Here is a 17,694-nt window from a genome sequence, read left to right as displayed (position 1 = left end):
ATGCTCCTTCCTTCATGATAATTTTCGTGATAATGTCAGCTTTTCCGTAATAATTTCCCCTTTGACCGCGTAATCGTGAGATGAAATCCGTAATAATAATGAGGACAATGTGTAATAGCTGGCACCTCTGACATGTATAACTCATAACACTTTTAGACTGGTTATGAACTAACCACTTTCTAAAGAGATGCTGTCTAATAATAATGTTATTGTTTCTATGTTTCACTAACTACTTTTTCATTTTTTGGAGACACCAAGGTGCTGGAATTTTGTCCCGCATGAGTTCTTTTATATGCCAGTAAATCTATCGACATGAGGCTGATGTATTCAAACACCTTCAAATACCACTGCAATTGAACCTGCCAAGTTGGGGTCAGAAGGCCAGAGCCTCAACTGCCTGAGGCACTCAGCCCGGCGAGATGCAGTGTTACATAGTGCATTCAGAAATATAATCTTCTCACAACTAGTGCACAATCAATGAAATGAAGGATAAGCAGAGTTCCTAAACCTGCAAATTGAACCTCAGAGCACTGTTATTGCAGGTTTATTCATGAAGGTCGTTACAAGTTCAGAAAGATTACAGAAGTCCATCAAACTTCAAGGATGGTTCTTCTGGTAATAATTCAATTACTGTATTTGATACAAGATGAAGCTTCACTAGAAAATATCAACAGTGTCTAATAGATGTAATCATTGGCTTTTTCTGATGGGTTCGCAAATTTCTCAAAAACTGTAGTAGGGCCAAGACAGTACCCATGAAAAGAAGTTGGCTTATATGCAATATCAACCTGTCAACTCTTGCCAAACTAAGAGAGTCCATGCACACTTTTGCAGATGCTGAATCCTTTCTCCAGCAATGGCTGCCTTTACACTGGTCGGGGAGACTGGCTTCATTGTACAGGAGTGAAAGATGGCAAGGCGGACAAAGTCGTATTCATGTTGGAAGTAACATACCTCATATCAAGTCCAAGTTTTGAACTTATGTGAACAACAGGGCTGCACTGAGAATTGATAGATGAATGAATTCTTGGTTCAATGTATTTAAAGGGGTTAGACAATGCTGTAATCTTTCATCCTTGTTGTTCATAGTTTCACGGATCATCTGCTGAAAGGTAATAAGTGGCAGGCACGGATTCAGTCAGGTGAAAATATAATAAACCCTTATGCTTATGCTGACAAATTTGTCTTAATGACTGATTGTGACAAAAGCCTGCAGTCTAATATCTCAGACTTAAATTTTATTGCATAAAATTAGGGGACAATTAAGAACAATTATGCTTTACAAAAAGTTGCATTCAAATGATTAATGTCCTTTAAATAAATAAACATACATGTACTTTAAAAAATTAGGTACCTATTTTTCATGAGTAAATGTTAGTTCAATTTGCTGAAGAGAATTCCAAATCAAAGTAAATTAGTAGGAATAAAAAATGAAAAAATGCACAGTTCCCTCACTAACTGAACATGGAAATCAGGTCCTCGATTTACAAAAGTTGTTCAGAGGAAGCAAACCACCTCGTAGATGTTCACATGTCTTGATATAGTTTAATAATGAGGCTACAGCACCAAATACACTCCTCTAGTGTTCTATGAGATCATACATATCACTCTTGTACACCAGTTCCTTCATATGGCCCCAGATATAAAAATCTGATGGATTTAGTTCAAGACTTCATACCAGCCATTGAAATCGAGAATTCCAACCAATTAAACGGCCAGAGAATGCTGCCTCTAAGTACTCCCTCAAGACTGAGAAATGTGAGGGGCCATGCCATCGTGAAGAGGATATCTCTTCGTATGTGCAGCAGAATATCATCTCTAGCCTCTAGCAAAGTTTCAATTAGGAAGTGCAAATACTGCTGGCCGGTTAAATGTAGTGGGAGTATGAAAGGGCCAATGATTCTATCCCTGATTCCTACCTACTAGTACAATAAGAACCTATGTCGATCACGATCATGCAGGTTTTCTTCACTCCATATATCGGTGATAAGAAAATTTAGAAATCCTGTATGTGTGAATCATGACTCATCAGCAGGTTAATTTTTTGTGAGAAAATCTCTCTCTTGTTGTCTTCTCAAGAACCTTTGACCAAATTATAGTCTACAGTGAATATCTGCTTCTTCGAAGTGTTGAACACTGTGCACGTAGTAGGGGTACAACTGCTATCTCAATGTTCAGCGTATAATATAGTGCTACCGTGTCCAGCATCTCATCCTAAGCTGCCAACACATGTCCATGTCATGAACAGCTCCATTCCACAAAATTGGGCGTTAGTACTCCAGTGTTCCATAACAGAAGTCCGGTCATATGGATGCTTTCAATTTCTAAATTGTTCTCTGCCATTCCACCGGCACATCTTGCTTCATGTGAACTTAATAATATTATTATTAATAATATACCATGCACCTCACGATTGAGAAGCCTGCCATGTGTTCTTATGGGACCTGAAGTAGTCTGATGGCGACAGTGCACTGCCTGGTGCAGACAGAAAATCGTGACAAAACTTACCCACTCCACTTGATTGCTTACATGAAAAGGACCAAGTCATGTGATACTTTGTCCTGATGTGTCATTACACTGAACATGTCTGAACTAATTAAACACTGGTAATTTTCATAGTATCAACAGTGATGCCATGTACTGCCACACTCTCCTCATAAACCGCAAACACTGCTGGCCTGTCAAATGCTGTGCCATACAAGTGATTTTCAGTCAAAGTGAAAAAGGTTCTTAGGGGGTCTTAAGTAGGAGACATGTAAACAAGGCCACTAATGGCTAGCTGGCATCTACAGACTATCACACAGCTTGGCTTTGTCGTAAGTCATTCAATGATGCAATTACATGCTCCTCCACAGTTGAAGGGAACATAAAGCTCCTCACTATGCACTGGGTCAAGGGATGAAATAAAAAAATAAAGCCCATCCCTGTACTTAGGGAAGAACTGTGAGAAAAGTTCTAAGATGAGGGCCAACGATGCAGTTGATTTACATGAGGTGTACAAAGTGACCCTATCCTGCTCTTAAATAGAATGGAAAGTCTCAATACTCAACATGACAACATATCGTTGATTATTTCACAATTATAATCCCAAATGTAACGTTTGTTATCTCCCGGCATTGTTGGTCGGGTGGTGCGGACTAAATATCAGAGCCTGGACTTCCTTTAAACTGAACGCACTCCACGTGTCTGCTGGGTGGACTGCACTGACCTTTACAAATATTCACTTAGAATACTGCACAGCCTTGGAGGGAATGGTGATGTGCAGAAGTCAGTTGTGTATTTGAGGTTATTCATGATTCTGAAACACACCGACTCAATATTTGTGATTTAATGCCAGTTTTATGGACCTCTTGCAATTTAACTACAACCTTTTTATCTAAGAAGCTTATTATTTGGGATTTATTACCGAATTAATGAAGGAATTTATTATCTGACTTATGTTACTGATGAAAGAACTGAAACTAGAAAACGCTATTCTGGTTATTTAGTTGTGATTAGTTGCAGATTTAAATATTTGAGAATAACATTCCTGCAAAACCAAACATTAGATTGCTTGACTTTCAAACAATGCAGCCAGACAAGAGGCAAAGTTAGCAACAAACTTCCCACAACCGTGAACACTGAGGATGCCAAGTCAAACCTGTCACTATGAACCATTTCCCACTTTTGTTTTGCGTTTACTCCCCTAATTCTGAAACAGGTGTTTGACCTGTTCCTCACAACAATATTTCAGTCTTATTGGTCTGGTGACTCTTGCAATATTGTAATAAGTGAGCGAGTGGTATTTGTACTTACACTACAGACTGCTTAAGATCACCACATTATGAAGAAATCAGCTCTTACTTCAAGGACCAGATGTGAACGACGACTGTGAAAGAGCAGGAGCAGTCCAATTTAATAGTCAGACGCAATAAAGACTTGCCATTAACACAATTAAATGTATCAAAATGCGCAGAGCACTGTTTATAATGAGGCGATAAAGGTGAAGAAGAGTAAACAAAATACACTAGCCTCCGTGATTCAGTGTGGGAGTTGAGCTGCACCCCCTCCCTTACCGACAATCTACGTCACGATAAATCACACACGTCGGGAGATTTGAGGTGAGGACTGCGACTAGGAAAGGCCAATGACACTGCCCTGAACTGGAAACAACCCTCATTTCAATACAGAATGGAAAAAAGACTAAGGCCACTAGCAATAAAACTCAAACTAAATTTAAATGAGGGTTTATTGAGATAATAAAATTTAAAAAAGAAACAAAAAAACACAAGAAATTAAGCCAGCAATTAAAAGAAAGGATACGTACATGTGCAGAGTTCATCCAACTGGAGTCCTAACATTTATGCCCGAGCACAGCTTCCCAAACATCAAGCTTAAATTATTCATACGATGGGCTCACCGTCTCAATTGCAATCTCGCTACATAACGTGATAATGTGAATACAATCTACACGGATCAACTCGGTCATTCTTTCCACGAGAATAATAAAATTCTTAACATATGCATCTATTTTACTTCCACATCGTCTCAACAATTACCACAGATCGAAGTTCCCACACAGCGAGGAGCAGAAAAGAGAAAAAAATAAAAACCAAGAGAAGCTAAAATAAACATGAAAGATCACAAACATAGCAGAGAGAGAAACATCTCTGGACCAAAGAAACAAAATTCAAACCCAAAGAGAAAACAGGCATGCACATAGCCTGAATATAATAAAACAACATGGCGGCCTCGTGGGCATGCAAGCGACCAGGACGGAGACCAAGGCAAAATAAATATCAACGTACCGGCAACAAGCATGAGGCTCAGAAACAAGGTCAAAATATAAATTGAGCTGACCGGTACGTCATACTTTCTCTCCTTCCACTCACCCACACACGCTCAAACATTCGGACATTGCCGGTATCGGCAAACAATACGAGCAATTGCTCCAGTTAATAAGTCGAACAGCAACTCATATACTATGACTTTCATGGTCACAAACAAAGGTTTTACATGTCAGAGATAGCGTGCATGGTGCAGACAATTAGCAGTGGGATAATAGGGACCCAGCGGTCACGCATAAACTCATCAGTTTACGCACTTCGTACGACACAAATTGATCTTCTAGTCGACACGCGGGGCATACATTCATTCGATGGCAAAATACTTTACAATGTAGTGCACTAAAATAAATCAATCAGAGACCCAGCTATGAACACATCACGAAGACGTCAACAACAGACACACAGCCCATTCTCGCTATAGAGCACAAGGACGCACATCAATTGGCCATCATTAGAAGAGGCAAATGGCAAACAGAACCGTACAAATTATATAAATACCAGGATTACCATACCTGTAATATCAATAATAAAAATAACAAGAAGGATGGTAGTATGGGTCAAGTTTAAATCTATTAAAAACCCATTTATGGCATAAAAACGCCACTCCAATCTTTGTGGGGTCCATGTTTATATTCCACACACATAACAATGCAAAGATTCGCTCCAAAGAGATAAAACAACAGTCTCGCCAAAAGAATGATCTTCCGTGCTCATGACAGAGGGTGCTGCCCTCACTGGTACAGTCATGGAAACACTTAACTTAATCAAGGCGAGGCTGATACAAGCCCTTTGCAATATGGGAAACATCATTTTTATGAACATGCCATTTTAGCATGGCTCAGAGTTTCAGCCACTGGATCATAAGATCATGGTTCAACCCCAACTAAGACAGTAAGATCTAATTAAGCTATACTTTACTCACTTATCTTCTTCTTTCAAAGATGGGATGAGCTGGCAAACTGTGTGTTCATCTATGCATATTTCATCCTTAACATCTGTAAAAGGCTGTAAGAAACAAATATGCAAAGCAAAGTAAGAAATATAGCGTAATGAGGTAACTAGAGTAAAAGTTCATAAATAAACACGACATAGTTGACAAAATAAATTTCATAATAGCACAATAAAAATGACAATTTATTCTCCCAATGCAAAAAAGAAATGAACCAGTGTGATAATTATATGAAGAATAGGAACAAGAAAACTAACTCATAATAAGATAAAAAGACAGCACTGGAGGAGGGAGATTTAGAAGAAGAGAAAGATGAAAGTACGAGGACAATCTCCACATCTCTTCTCTTCCCACAGTGTTCTATCATTATGTTCATACTATTACGTTTTCTTAAATGACTTTTAACTTGTTTGATGCATTCCCACAAATGACTATGATCATCAAATAAAAAAATTTCAACTTGAAGGAGGTAAATCTCTTGCCCTGGGTTTGATTCTCGGAAAATTCTGGAGTATTACTAGAATCTATGGGCTAGTTTGCAGTCCAGTAAGCTACATGAGAAGAATGAAGTAGTTAACTGAGAGAGAGAGAGAGAGAGAGAGAGAGAGAGAGAGAGAGAGAGAGAGAGCGCGTGAGCGTGTGCGCGCGCATCCCTAGTCTAAAAAGCCAAGCATTGATGGCCAAGGGGCCTTATAGTGCTGACCACACAATAATTTATAAACTGCAGGCCTTCAGGCTGAGCAGTGGTCACCTGGCAGGCCAATGCTCAATAAGGTGGTAGTACCATGGGTTTCTTTAAAGAACTGTGTTCAGACAGATTGAACATGATAAGAACAGCCTAAAATTATTAAAAATTATTACTCGACTGACAAAGACTTGGCTTTGTACACAATGTTTAGATTCAAGTTATCTCACGGGTTTTACGAAAAAGAGAAACTTTACACGTTGCTTCCACTGAAGGGAACTTTAACCGTTCTATTCAAAGGTGAAGGGTTTCAATTTGGTTAAATTTTATCAAGCATTTCATCAAGCAATGGCCAATTGAATTCATCAATCTAAATCTTTTTAATGAAACATGAAGGAGCATAACAAATATCCCATTGTCTTGTGTAGCAAGGCCGATGACCTTTGATGTTAGGTCCCTTAAAACAACAAGCAAACAACAAGTTGTGTAGCAAATTCTGCTAAAAAGAAATCAAGGTTCCAAAGTACATGGGTAAAACTGCCCTTGAAACTCTCTAGGCTCAGTTCTTCCCAGATGAGTCTCTTCAGAATCACCTGCATCTAAGGATAAGTCCCCTAGTATTATAGACTCTTACGTTAAATGTTATACAGGAAAGGCAACCCGATTTGTTCACGACAACCAAGCTTCAAGGAACAGCCTATAGTAACGGATGCATGAAACTGGAGATTCTTCTGATATAGGCCTATCCATAAAATAGATCAGAAAGAAGGTTGAGAGTACCAAAGGAAGCCACAATGGGTGGTGATATTTTCAATGGACTGCACATATGGAGATTAAAGAGGTCACAGGTGGCTGAAAACAGAAAAACTTTCTGAACCATTATCAAAGGTGGTCAATTAGCCCTAGAAAATGAAGGCAAACTGATGTATGGGAGAAATATATCCAAGTACTTTCCAAGGACAGCCAATACCCTAGACACCCAAAAATACAGGCAGTTGAATGACCAGAGTTCATGATAGAGGAGGTTAAACTCTAAATTATGTTGGCAAAGAAGGATACGAGTCCAGATGAAATTAAAGCAGAAATGATTAAAATTACGGGTCAAAATGGTATCAGAATGCTTTTGGTATTGAAAAATAAGGCCTACAATAAACACATAACAACCACAGTCCGGATGGTGTTTAACTTCATGATTCAACTCAGAAAATGCCAGGGTCAAGAAGTATGAAGGCTCAGGATAATCCGGCTCATGGACTATGTACTGCAGATATTCCTCAAAATCATCTATTGTGGAATCCATCAGAAATGCAAGAACCTCAGCAAAACACCCCTTGGTTTCCCCTAATGATCTAGGAACATGTGAGGCACTGTTTGCAATTCAAGTTCTTTCCCAATGAATCAGAGACATCAGTCACTATGTTTGCTTAGTGGACAAAGGAAAATCTCTGGATCATGTCAGCATGGTAAATGTATGAAGAACTCAAGGAAACTGGAACAGATGAGAAAGACTTCCAAATTATTACCAGTAATGCAAGGAGTAAGGCAGGGATGAATGCTATTCCCTCTCCTGTTGAACATCTACTCAGAGTAGATACAGACTGAAGCACTGAAGTGACTGCAAAAAGGTACGAAGCTTAATAGCGTACATTCCAACAGCATATAGAACCAGTACGTGATGACACGGTCTTCAAGGCAGACTGCATTCTGGGATTTCAAGAACTAGTCACTACAGTCTATGAAGTTGTAAACAAGATGCGTAGTGTGCCTGGCCTCGCTAAGTCAGCTGCCAGCATATCTGACAAAACACTCAGCTGGTATTACCCTGTTGCAAAACATTTAGAGTTGAAGATGCCACCGGTGCAAGCAAGTTACATCGTCAAACCTCTGAAGTGGTTGCTACTGTCCAACAATTAATGAAAACAAGAAGCTGTGATTGGTCCTCCAATGAAACCCAAACGAGCGCTGAAACTAGTGGTCAATGTAACTGGCGTATCGTTTACTTCCGTCCAACAAATCAAGAATGAAGCGAAAAAATGTCCAGGCAGGTGAATCCTAGTCAATTTAAACACCTTGCAAGGAAAGGCCAAGAAGATGTTCGAAGGCCACTTTAGACAATTTTGATAGACATGGCATGGTAACTAATTTCACCATTGCTGTTAAAAGAATACCCACTTTAAATAAAATTCTTTTTATATATATATATATATATATATATATATATATATTTGTTTTACATCGTACCAAAACAGGGGCAGGACAGTTTTGCATCAAATCACTATGTAAGACCAAAATCTGGCCAGAAAACACAGATTATCACAGTGAAATTACTTCACAAATTACTTAAAGTGACATAGGGGGGAATTAATTTCTCACTTGCCTGGTGTGAAAAATAGGAAACCACAGAAAACCATCTTCAGGGCTGCTGACAGTGGGGTTTGATCCCACTATCTCCCGGATGCAAGCTCACAGCTGCACACCCCCAAATGCAAGGCCAACTCACCCGGTAAACAAAATTGCGCAAAATTACAGTTTTTTATAAACTGTGAAAGCAGCACACACACACACACACACTATCTGAAAAATTATTCTCATTCCAGGATTCAGGTGTATGAAGACATGGAATACCCGAGCACATGAAGAAAATTGAAGGCCAGCACATTTCATGTGAAGGTTTACCAGACCAACATGCCTCACAAATGTTCAAAGTGACCTGGACTAAAATGGAGACAGTGATGGATGCAATACTGGTACCGCAAGCGAAGGAGATGAATAAGTAACTGACACAGTCAGCAAAAGTGAAAAAGACATGGCGGCACAAAATGATGAAACATGCAACATTAAGAGTTCTATATGTGGAAAAAGTGACAAGCGGTTAACATACTGAGATACGTATAATTTTTGGAAGGATGTGTGAAATCTTCTCAAGATGAATGCTACAAATTTACGATAAGATAGTATGTTTCGTAACGGCTGGATTATAAAATGTCGTCGTTTGCACTCTCTATGTATGCCCGTACCAAGTCCTTAACGCCTTCCACTGCATCTTAACTAATTTGCCTGATGCAAAAATGAGAAACCAAAGAAAACCATCTACAGTGCTGCCGACAATGGGGTTCAAAACCACTGATCTCGTGGCTGGAGCATAATATAATATATAGGGAAGTACACTGTACAAAGAGCTGTCAACCTGAGTTCATCAAGGCAATTAAAATGAAGAGGCTGGAATATATGGCTCACATTATGAGGAACCGTGCCAATAACAGCCTCCTACATTGATACTTTGAAGAAAAAGTTTAGGCTAAAGAGGACCTGCCAGAAGCTGAACATCTTGGACCGACATTTTGATGGAATGAGTTCGTATGTTCACCTTGGAGGTCTTCGACACATAGCCATGCTCGTAGCTAAAATCCAGTTAGGGTAAGGTTAGTTGCTTTACGTCGCGCCGACACAGATAGGTCTTATGGCGACGATGGGACAGGGAAGGGCTGGGAGTGGGAAGGAAGCAGCCGTGGCCTTAATTAAGGTACAGCCCCAGCATTTGACTGGTGTGAAAATGGGAAACCACGGAAAACCATTTTCAGGGCTGCCGACAGGGGGGTTCGAACCTACTATCTCCCGAATACTGGATACTGGCCACACATAAGCGACTGCTGCTATCGAGCTCGGTTTAGGGTAAGGCAGCAGTAACCGTGATGGAACCAGCTGCCACATGCTGTGCAGTGGAGGGGCTTACAACAATACCAGCTGCCATACAGTACCTAGCATAAGATTTTGAACTACTTGAAGAAAATATGAAAATTATGTTTTAAAAGACTGGCTATCTTACTCTGAGTACCATCTTTCCAATGACATTCAAAATGTCTGCTTTATCCCTTATCCCTCGTCTGTCGGGTGAGGCCCGACATTATGATACTCCCTTTCCTGTAGCATGTCGGGCGAGGCCTGACACAACTTTGTATCACCCACTGCTTGTCTGCCATCTCTTGGCTGAAAAAAAAAAAAAAACATGATGCTATACTGTACTGCCATCTTTTGATTCAGCGTGGAACTTTGTAAAATCCAGATACTATTTGACAGTCAGTCAAAAATCTATTATTTAGATTGCAGTGTAGACGTCAGCTGTGTCCAATCCACTTACGCATGCAATGGCGCGAGCAATAGTAAACAAACACGGTCACCATGTGCTCCTTTTGTCAAATACAGTGTAAAGTTCAATGTTGTATATGTCATGTAGTTCTACAAAACTCCAGTATTTTTGCACCTCTACCCCCCCCTTATATCCTAAAGAACATACCTAATAGCATTTGATGGCACCTACAAGTGAACTGGCAATAGTCAACTTGTGTACCGTAACCCAACATGTAACTGATGCTGATGGCTGGTCCAATTATTAATCAACAGATCCTGATTTCAATAAATCACCATTTAAAGCAGTTTCAGGCTACAAACCACCGCAAAATGTAAAACCAGAGACTGAATTACAGTTTTTCAATTGCCTTTTACCAACAATTTTCTCTGTGAAATTATCAACGAAACAAATTGGTATGCGATAATGATAGTAATCATAATTAAAATGTAAATTAATATGTCTTAAATTGCACGTATTGCTTTTATTTGCTCCAGCATAGCTTGCTGTAAACATTTATAGCCTAAATACAAGGGCAAGTGCTATCTCGAAAATTGTGAAATATGAATACAGGTGTTATATGATAGAAATTCACATTTAAAACAGGAGTAGTAGAGACAACACTGAGAACTTCAATGCGAGAGTTAAGTTAAAATGAGAGGACACTCATTGGAATCTATCCAGCAGATATCTCACAATTTCCATTATCAGAAAGAACGTCATCAATATATTCAGATTACCTCAAATGTGTTCACCTGTGTTTGTCCTGGCTCTGCCAACTCCGATTTGGTTTCTTCTTTCAAATGCATCTCGTCTGATGCAGGTTCATAATTGTCCTGTGGAAAAGTTAATATATTAGGCACATTCTTCACACGCACCTAGCAATATGATCACATGTAAGTGAGCTTAATAATTCATAATTTATGAGTAAATGGGTTGGATTTGGTTTCAGTACTTCATTATTGTTTTTCAGAAAATTTCTATGTGTCGAGGATCCTTAAAAACATGACAGCAAAGAATCCCTCACGAGAGGAAAAGTTAAACACATGGGGCCGATGACCTTCGATGTTAGGCCCCTTAAAACAACAAGCATCATCATCAGCAAGCAAGCAGCAGTTAAACACACAACAATAACTCCACAGCTACAAAATATTTTGTAGAATACGAGTGAGTGCCAGTTTGGGTCATGTAGCTGTCACCTTGCATTCGAGCGATAGTGGGTTTGAACACCCATTAAACAACTCTGAAGATGGTTTTCCACTTCTCCATGGTTTCTTACTTTAACACAAGTCATTGACTTTTTTTTTTTGAGATCTTTCGACTTGAGAAGATGGAAGGATTCGATTTTCAAGCCGCCTTTATAGCTTATAAAAGATATCTTAACACTAGAACGGCCGAACATTCCTCATACCTATAACGGCCGCAGGCGGTCATTTTGACCGCTGCCGCGTACTGACATATACCTAGGATCCAGGATCTGGGAAACATGAGAAACATCGTCGTCATTAGACCCATCTGTGTCAGTGTAATGTAAAACGAATTGTGAAAGAACAAAAAATCAGACTAAAAATGAATGTTCAAAAAATTACCCGGATAAGACATGGAGCAATTTCATACTAAAACACATTACTTGAACTATTCATAATGAATGCTCTACCGCAACATATCATTTTATGGTACATTTACTTTTTCTGATGTCTTCACGTTCCTACCAAACTCTAGTATCTATGAACTGTTACTCTTTCCCACCATGTGTCGTTAGCACTATGTAATCCTCCTCTATTCCGACAGATGGCGTCTTATATGATAGAATAGATCAAAGCATTTCTTTTGGCCCCATCTTGTTGGATTATCTTTCTGATGGATTTTCTTTTTTTTGAGATCTTTCAACTTGAGAAGATGCAAAGATTCGATTTTCAAGTCGCCTTTATGGCTTATAAAAGATATTTTAACACTAGAACGGCCGAACATTCCTCATACCTATAAAGGCCGCAGGCGGTCATTTTGACCGCTGCCGCTTACTGACATATACCTAGGACCCAGGATCTGGAAAACATGAGAATGTTCAATAATTTATTTTAAAACAACAGTTAACCATTAGGGTGTATTGTATACAGATCAATCCATTGTTAAATATTAATTGTTCATATTCTCTCACTTCTAATAGGTAACAATGAAATATTTCGGCGGACTTGCTATTGAATGCCTTTGTGAAAAATTATGATAAAAATAACGGTCTCTATTTGTTTACAAGCCTATTTAGGCACTTGACAAGCAATCTATGCAAGTTATTACCTTACACGAACATTTTCCACAGACTACTTTGTTGCATGAAGAACATGTGTCAGAGGTTTTGTTCTGTTACAATTGGAGTTCACTTAACATTGTCGTCACTTACGACTGGCACATTGAACCTTAATCTGAGGCTCAGGCTTAAGTGTAGGGAGTTCAATCAACCGGGATCTTGTCTTCACAAAATCAGATCTTATTTCTTGTATTACTTCAAGAATATAATCATGTCGAGAGATTCTCTGTCCCATAACTTCCTTGTAGACTATCCATGAATTTATTGCTGCTAGATCAAGTACGTTGTAAAATACATGGCATCCAGCTCTAGTAGAGTATTTACACGCCATTTGATCTCAACTACATCCACACCATACTTAGTTCCGTTATAAAATTCAGTAGTACTAGGGAGCTTCTTGTTATCTTCACTGACTTGAATGCTTGGGTGTAGAGTGCATAGCAGAAGCACATTGTTGTTCACTTTTCCTTGATATACTGTGAGAGTAGTGTGATCTTCCTTCTGAAGTATGACAGTCTCGTACAGATTCAAACGTAGTGCTTTGAATGACACCAGGATTTCCTTCCTCACTCGATTGATTGTTCCAACAATACTAGTTTTTTTTCTCTTTCAGTCTCTCAGCCAACTTTACCGATGTAAAGAAGTTATCAATGGTCACATTACGTCCTTTCATGAAGTATGGGTCCATAAGTTTCATGACAACATTTTCAGGTAGTGACTCATTGGCGGGTCGCATTTCCTCTTTCCCAAGATAAGGAAACCCATTGCACACATACGTCTACCAGTAGCCAGAATTTTATGCCAAATTTATCTGGCTTGTTGGCCATGTACTGCGTGAACTTGCACCGAGCTTTGCTGGGGAAGAGTTGTTCATCAGCTGTGACATTCGCTCCTGGTTAATAGCACACATAACAATTCTCAATAAATCTATTCCCCAAATAGCCAAAGCCAAAGAAATTTATCTGTCTGCAAACGAGTGGATCTAGTTTTACAGAGATCAAAGCGCAAATACCTTAAAATTTCTTTGAACCACTTTCTTGCCATAGTCTTAGTGAAAACAGGGGGACCCCATAAAGAAGACCACATATGATCTACAGCTAGACTAGTAAGTTTAAAAGCTCCATGGGCGTATAACAAAGCAATAAAAGCATCTAATTCTTCCAAAGAAATAGACCAATTATTATCCGTTGTCTGTCTACGAGCTTCGGTCTCTGTGCACATCTTTATATGCTTCAACATGGATGTGTCAATGAATAAACGCCAGGCACTAACCTTGCTGTTAGACTCTACGTCACGCTTAGCGTGAGAAGTAGGCCCTGCTGCCTCTTTCAGTACATTCTGAGCAGCCATCCTTCCAGGGGGTTCCTACTACTGTCGACAACAGTCCAAATAGTTGTTCCATCATTACCACATAACTGATCCCCTGGTGCAAATGAAGAAGACTTTACCAGTTCATGACCTCTCCCACATCGTCCCCTTCCTCTTCAAACAGGTTGCCTGCTGCTAAGAGATTGTCCTCTGCTGCAAGATTGATCACGGCTGGTTGAAGGAGTAACTGCATCTATCGTAGGTGCGAAGTCCACTGTGTGCATATTTTCATCAGCCGAATCACCATCACTATCCGACATATTATCACACTGTTGAAGTATAAAATCCTCATCGTCACTCATTGCGTCCATATCTGATAATGTATCTTCGTCACATGATTCGTTTTCTCCCAGCTTTTCAAGTTCTGCTAATAATTGAACAGGAGTAAGTTTTTGCCGCCGAGCCATTATTACGCACTATATGACACAAGGGACAGGCACTAACTCGTCCACTCGCAACAACTGCTAGAGGCATACTATTTAGTTACATCATACGTCCCTATAGCGCCACTTGTAAATATATCACAGGAAGCAAGCAGTGAGCAGAATAGAGCTCTCCGTATCAAGGAAGTAAAGTGGTCAAAATGACCGCTTATGGCCTTCCTAGGTATAAGGGACAATATCGGTGTTCCCTTATTATCTACGGATGTAATTTTGGGCCTGAATGTACACAATCCTAAAAGATTAAAAGTCACAAAAGAACAACGTCGTGCGTAAAAAGTTACAAGCGTGGAAATACCTTGAAATTCGCTAATGGTCAAAATGACTGCTCTGGCCGTTCTAGTGTTAAGAAATTCAAGATGTCTTTGTACACATCTCAACCTTTTGAGTATGCTGTTTGCTTATATTATTGAGGTATTTATTTTTCTTTAATCTTCTTTTAGTTGGGTTAGAAAGGCTTCCCTCATTAAGTGTTTTTCTGATTTATTCGTGTGTTAACCTTGATTTTCTTTTATTGATCCGCTATGTTTATTTTGAGAATAGAAGGTAACACGGATTCATGTGTGTATGAGATTGTTTGCTGTGTGCTTCCGAGACCTTTTACACATGTCGCTTCATTAACATTCCGCTTGAGCTCATGTCGTATTATTTTATCGCGTGTTCTGTATAATTCACATCCATTTCAATGAACTGGTATGAATTCAAGCTAACTACGTGATTTGCCTGCTTCTGTGTGTTTTGGTGTTGGAGACACTCCGTCTCTTTTGATGGACCACTTTCTGGTTCATATTGTCTGAGCTCGAGAGCGGTTGTTTATTTATTATGTACCGTATGTCGACGCTCTTATGCGTCACTTTATTTGCGACAACCTAACCTCTTGGTCTCTGTGTGAGCGTGGGTGGTTCCGATGTTTGATTCGTGATACCTTTTGTGCTTAATTTACCCATTTATTGATAGTTTCATATCGCCGTCATTGGCTTTCCTTACTTATTTTCTAGTTTAATATGTTTTATTCTTTAAGGGTTGTCTTTCCATATTTTCTTGTTGTGTTGCGTGAAACCATGGTAACCGCCCCTTTTCCTTTTTCTCTCTGGTTGAATTTTAAGAGCTCGGTGCACCCTTCTCTCTTCTCCATTTTATGCTCCTTTTACTTAATGTTATTGTATTCTCGGGGGATGTGATTTTTATTGTTGAGAGTCTTGATGCCTTGACGGTGGAATCAAATGAGAGTACATTATGATGTGAGGCTATTACTCTCTAATCTTATGACTGCCTTGACCTGACGTGCCATAAAGAAATATTTTGTACCATCTAAATTCATATGCTTCAGCTAATTTATATAGATGCCATATTTTTATGCTAAACTTTGCTTTACGTCCTTTACGAAGGTAAGGTTTGTGAAAGTACTTTTACCATTGAGTCTGGTGTATTATAATCACGGGCCACATATTATTTACATTAAACATTTGATTTTTGGCCCCCTTACTTATACTTTACTTATACAATTTTCTTTTCATTTTCTCTCAATAATAAATTTATGTTCTTACCCTTATCACCGTTATGTTTTTTTTTATTTCTTTGCGTCTCTTATATGTTTCTTTCATCTGTAAGAGGCCCAAGTCCAGTTCCTAGCAGTTTTCTTTTCGCTAGTTTTGACCAAATCCACTGCACTGGGTCTTCATCGTATCCTTAGTGTCAGTTCAATGCTACAGAGCAGAACGCATCCTCTAGTAGTATTAAAATGCTGGAAGTACTAAGAAAGTAATGAGTGATGGTCTACAGTTAGGGACATCATCAGCTAAGAGCAGAACAAAAGTTAAAAATAAAACAGGATACAAATTGATTCCCTTGGCAAATCAGTCTATTATAATCAAAAATACATTATTTTTACAAGAAAAATATCAGATATATAAATGTTTAAAATTGTAAAACTGATAATGTACACAACTTTTTGAGACAAATGTTGTTGACTTGAGTATTGATAACACACATTAAAAAGTTTTTAGTTACTATTATAGCTGTTGGACGGACTCTTAATATATTCCATTCGAAAGATTGGTTGTTACAAGGTGATATGTAGGAGAAACTTTTTATTTCAGAAGTGCACAGACCGGATATCTAGTGGTGCCAATATAGGCCTAAAATAATAGTAAAAATCTATAGGCTATCATTGAAAGTGGGCCGTACGTAAAATCCCTATGTGACAAAGGCGTATCTGACTAAAGTCTTTGCGGGTCCCATGAAGTTCAAATCTGCCTGTGTGCTATGACCAACTGAGCTATTTGTGTGTGTGTGTGTCTTTGTGGAGATTGCGGGTTTGAAAATGCGAGCATGTAGGGGAAGAAGAAAGAGTGAGGGGGTTAGAGTAAGTGGATGGAGAATGGAATTTGATGCGTAGTCGTTAAGTCTCACTTCGACTTCACGACAGAGTCTATTTTGCAGTCACACACACAATTCTCATAATAAAACCCATTTTGCAAAATTGATCATATACTGGCAAGTTAGAGAATAAGAAAATTTTAGGCTTATCACAGTTCCAAAAAATATGGCCCCATTAATAATGAATACTGAAAACACAAGATATAATAAAAATAAGTAGGGACGCAATATCCTGCATCATATGTTTGATGAAGAACACCTCATTTTATTCAGTTTTGAACACCAACAGGAGCACATTAGGAAGAATGCAACATGAAAGCTGTGGAAGAGAGATACTGGTATATGACAGAGATTTGTAGCTGTCCTAGAGATGAAAGGTTCCAATTACAAGTAAAACACTGCAATCATGTGCCATAATCATAGATAATGCACGTCAGTACCTAAAATAATAGTTTCCAGGCAATACACAGCCTATATTTGCTAGAACTACACCACAAAAATAAACCATTCTATTCATAATCATTGTCATTACACTTAGTTCATGGACTAGGATGATGTACCTTCCCATACCACCATATCCTGTCCTACCAGCTTCTTCTGTAGCTAGCTATTGTTA

At 38.9% G+C, this 17,694-nt stretch overlaps 1 protein-coding gene across 7 annotated transcripts in view; it reads right to left on the bottom strand.

Annotated features, from left to right (window-relative positions):
- Positions 1-17,694, bottom strand: part of LOC136875059 (gastrula zinc finger protein XlCGF57.1) — a 134,818-nt gene that overhangs the window by 52,945 nt on the left and 64,179 nt on the right. For 5 of the 7 annotated variants that reach the window (XM_068227970.1, XM_068227972.1, XM_068227968.1 and 2 more), the window contains 2 exons: positions 11,327-11,422; positions 5,749-5,831 (listed from right to left, as the gene is read on the bottom strand). In XM_068227970.1, coding sequence (XP_068084071.1) covers positions 5,749-5,831; positions 11,327-11,422 — 179 coding nt within the window. Of the gene's footprint in view, positions 1-5,748; positions 5,832-11,326; positions 11,423-16,246; positions 16,620-17,694 lie in introns of those variants that run through there. The other 2 variants (XM_067148789.2, XM_068227971.1) reach the window with 2 other exon arrangements.

Source organism: Anabrus simplex, chromosome 5, assembly GCF_040414725.1.
Source record: "Anabrus simplex isolate iqAnaSimp1 chromosome 5, ASM4041472v1, whole genome shotgun sequence".
Lineage (NCBI taxonomy): Eukaryota > Metazoa > Arthropoda > Insecta > Orthoptera > Tettigoniidae > Anabrus > Anabrus simplex.
This window is presented reverse-complemented; position numbering and strand designations above follow the sequence as displayed.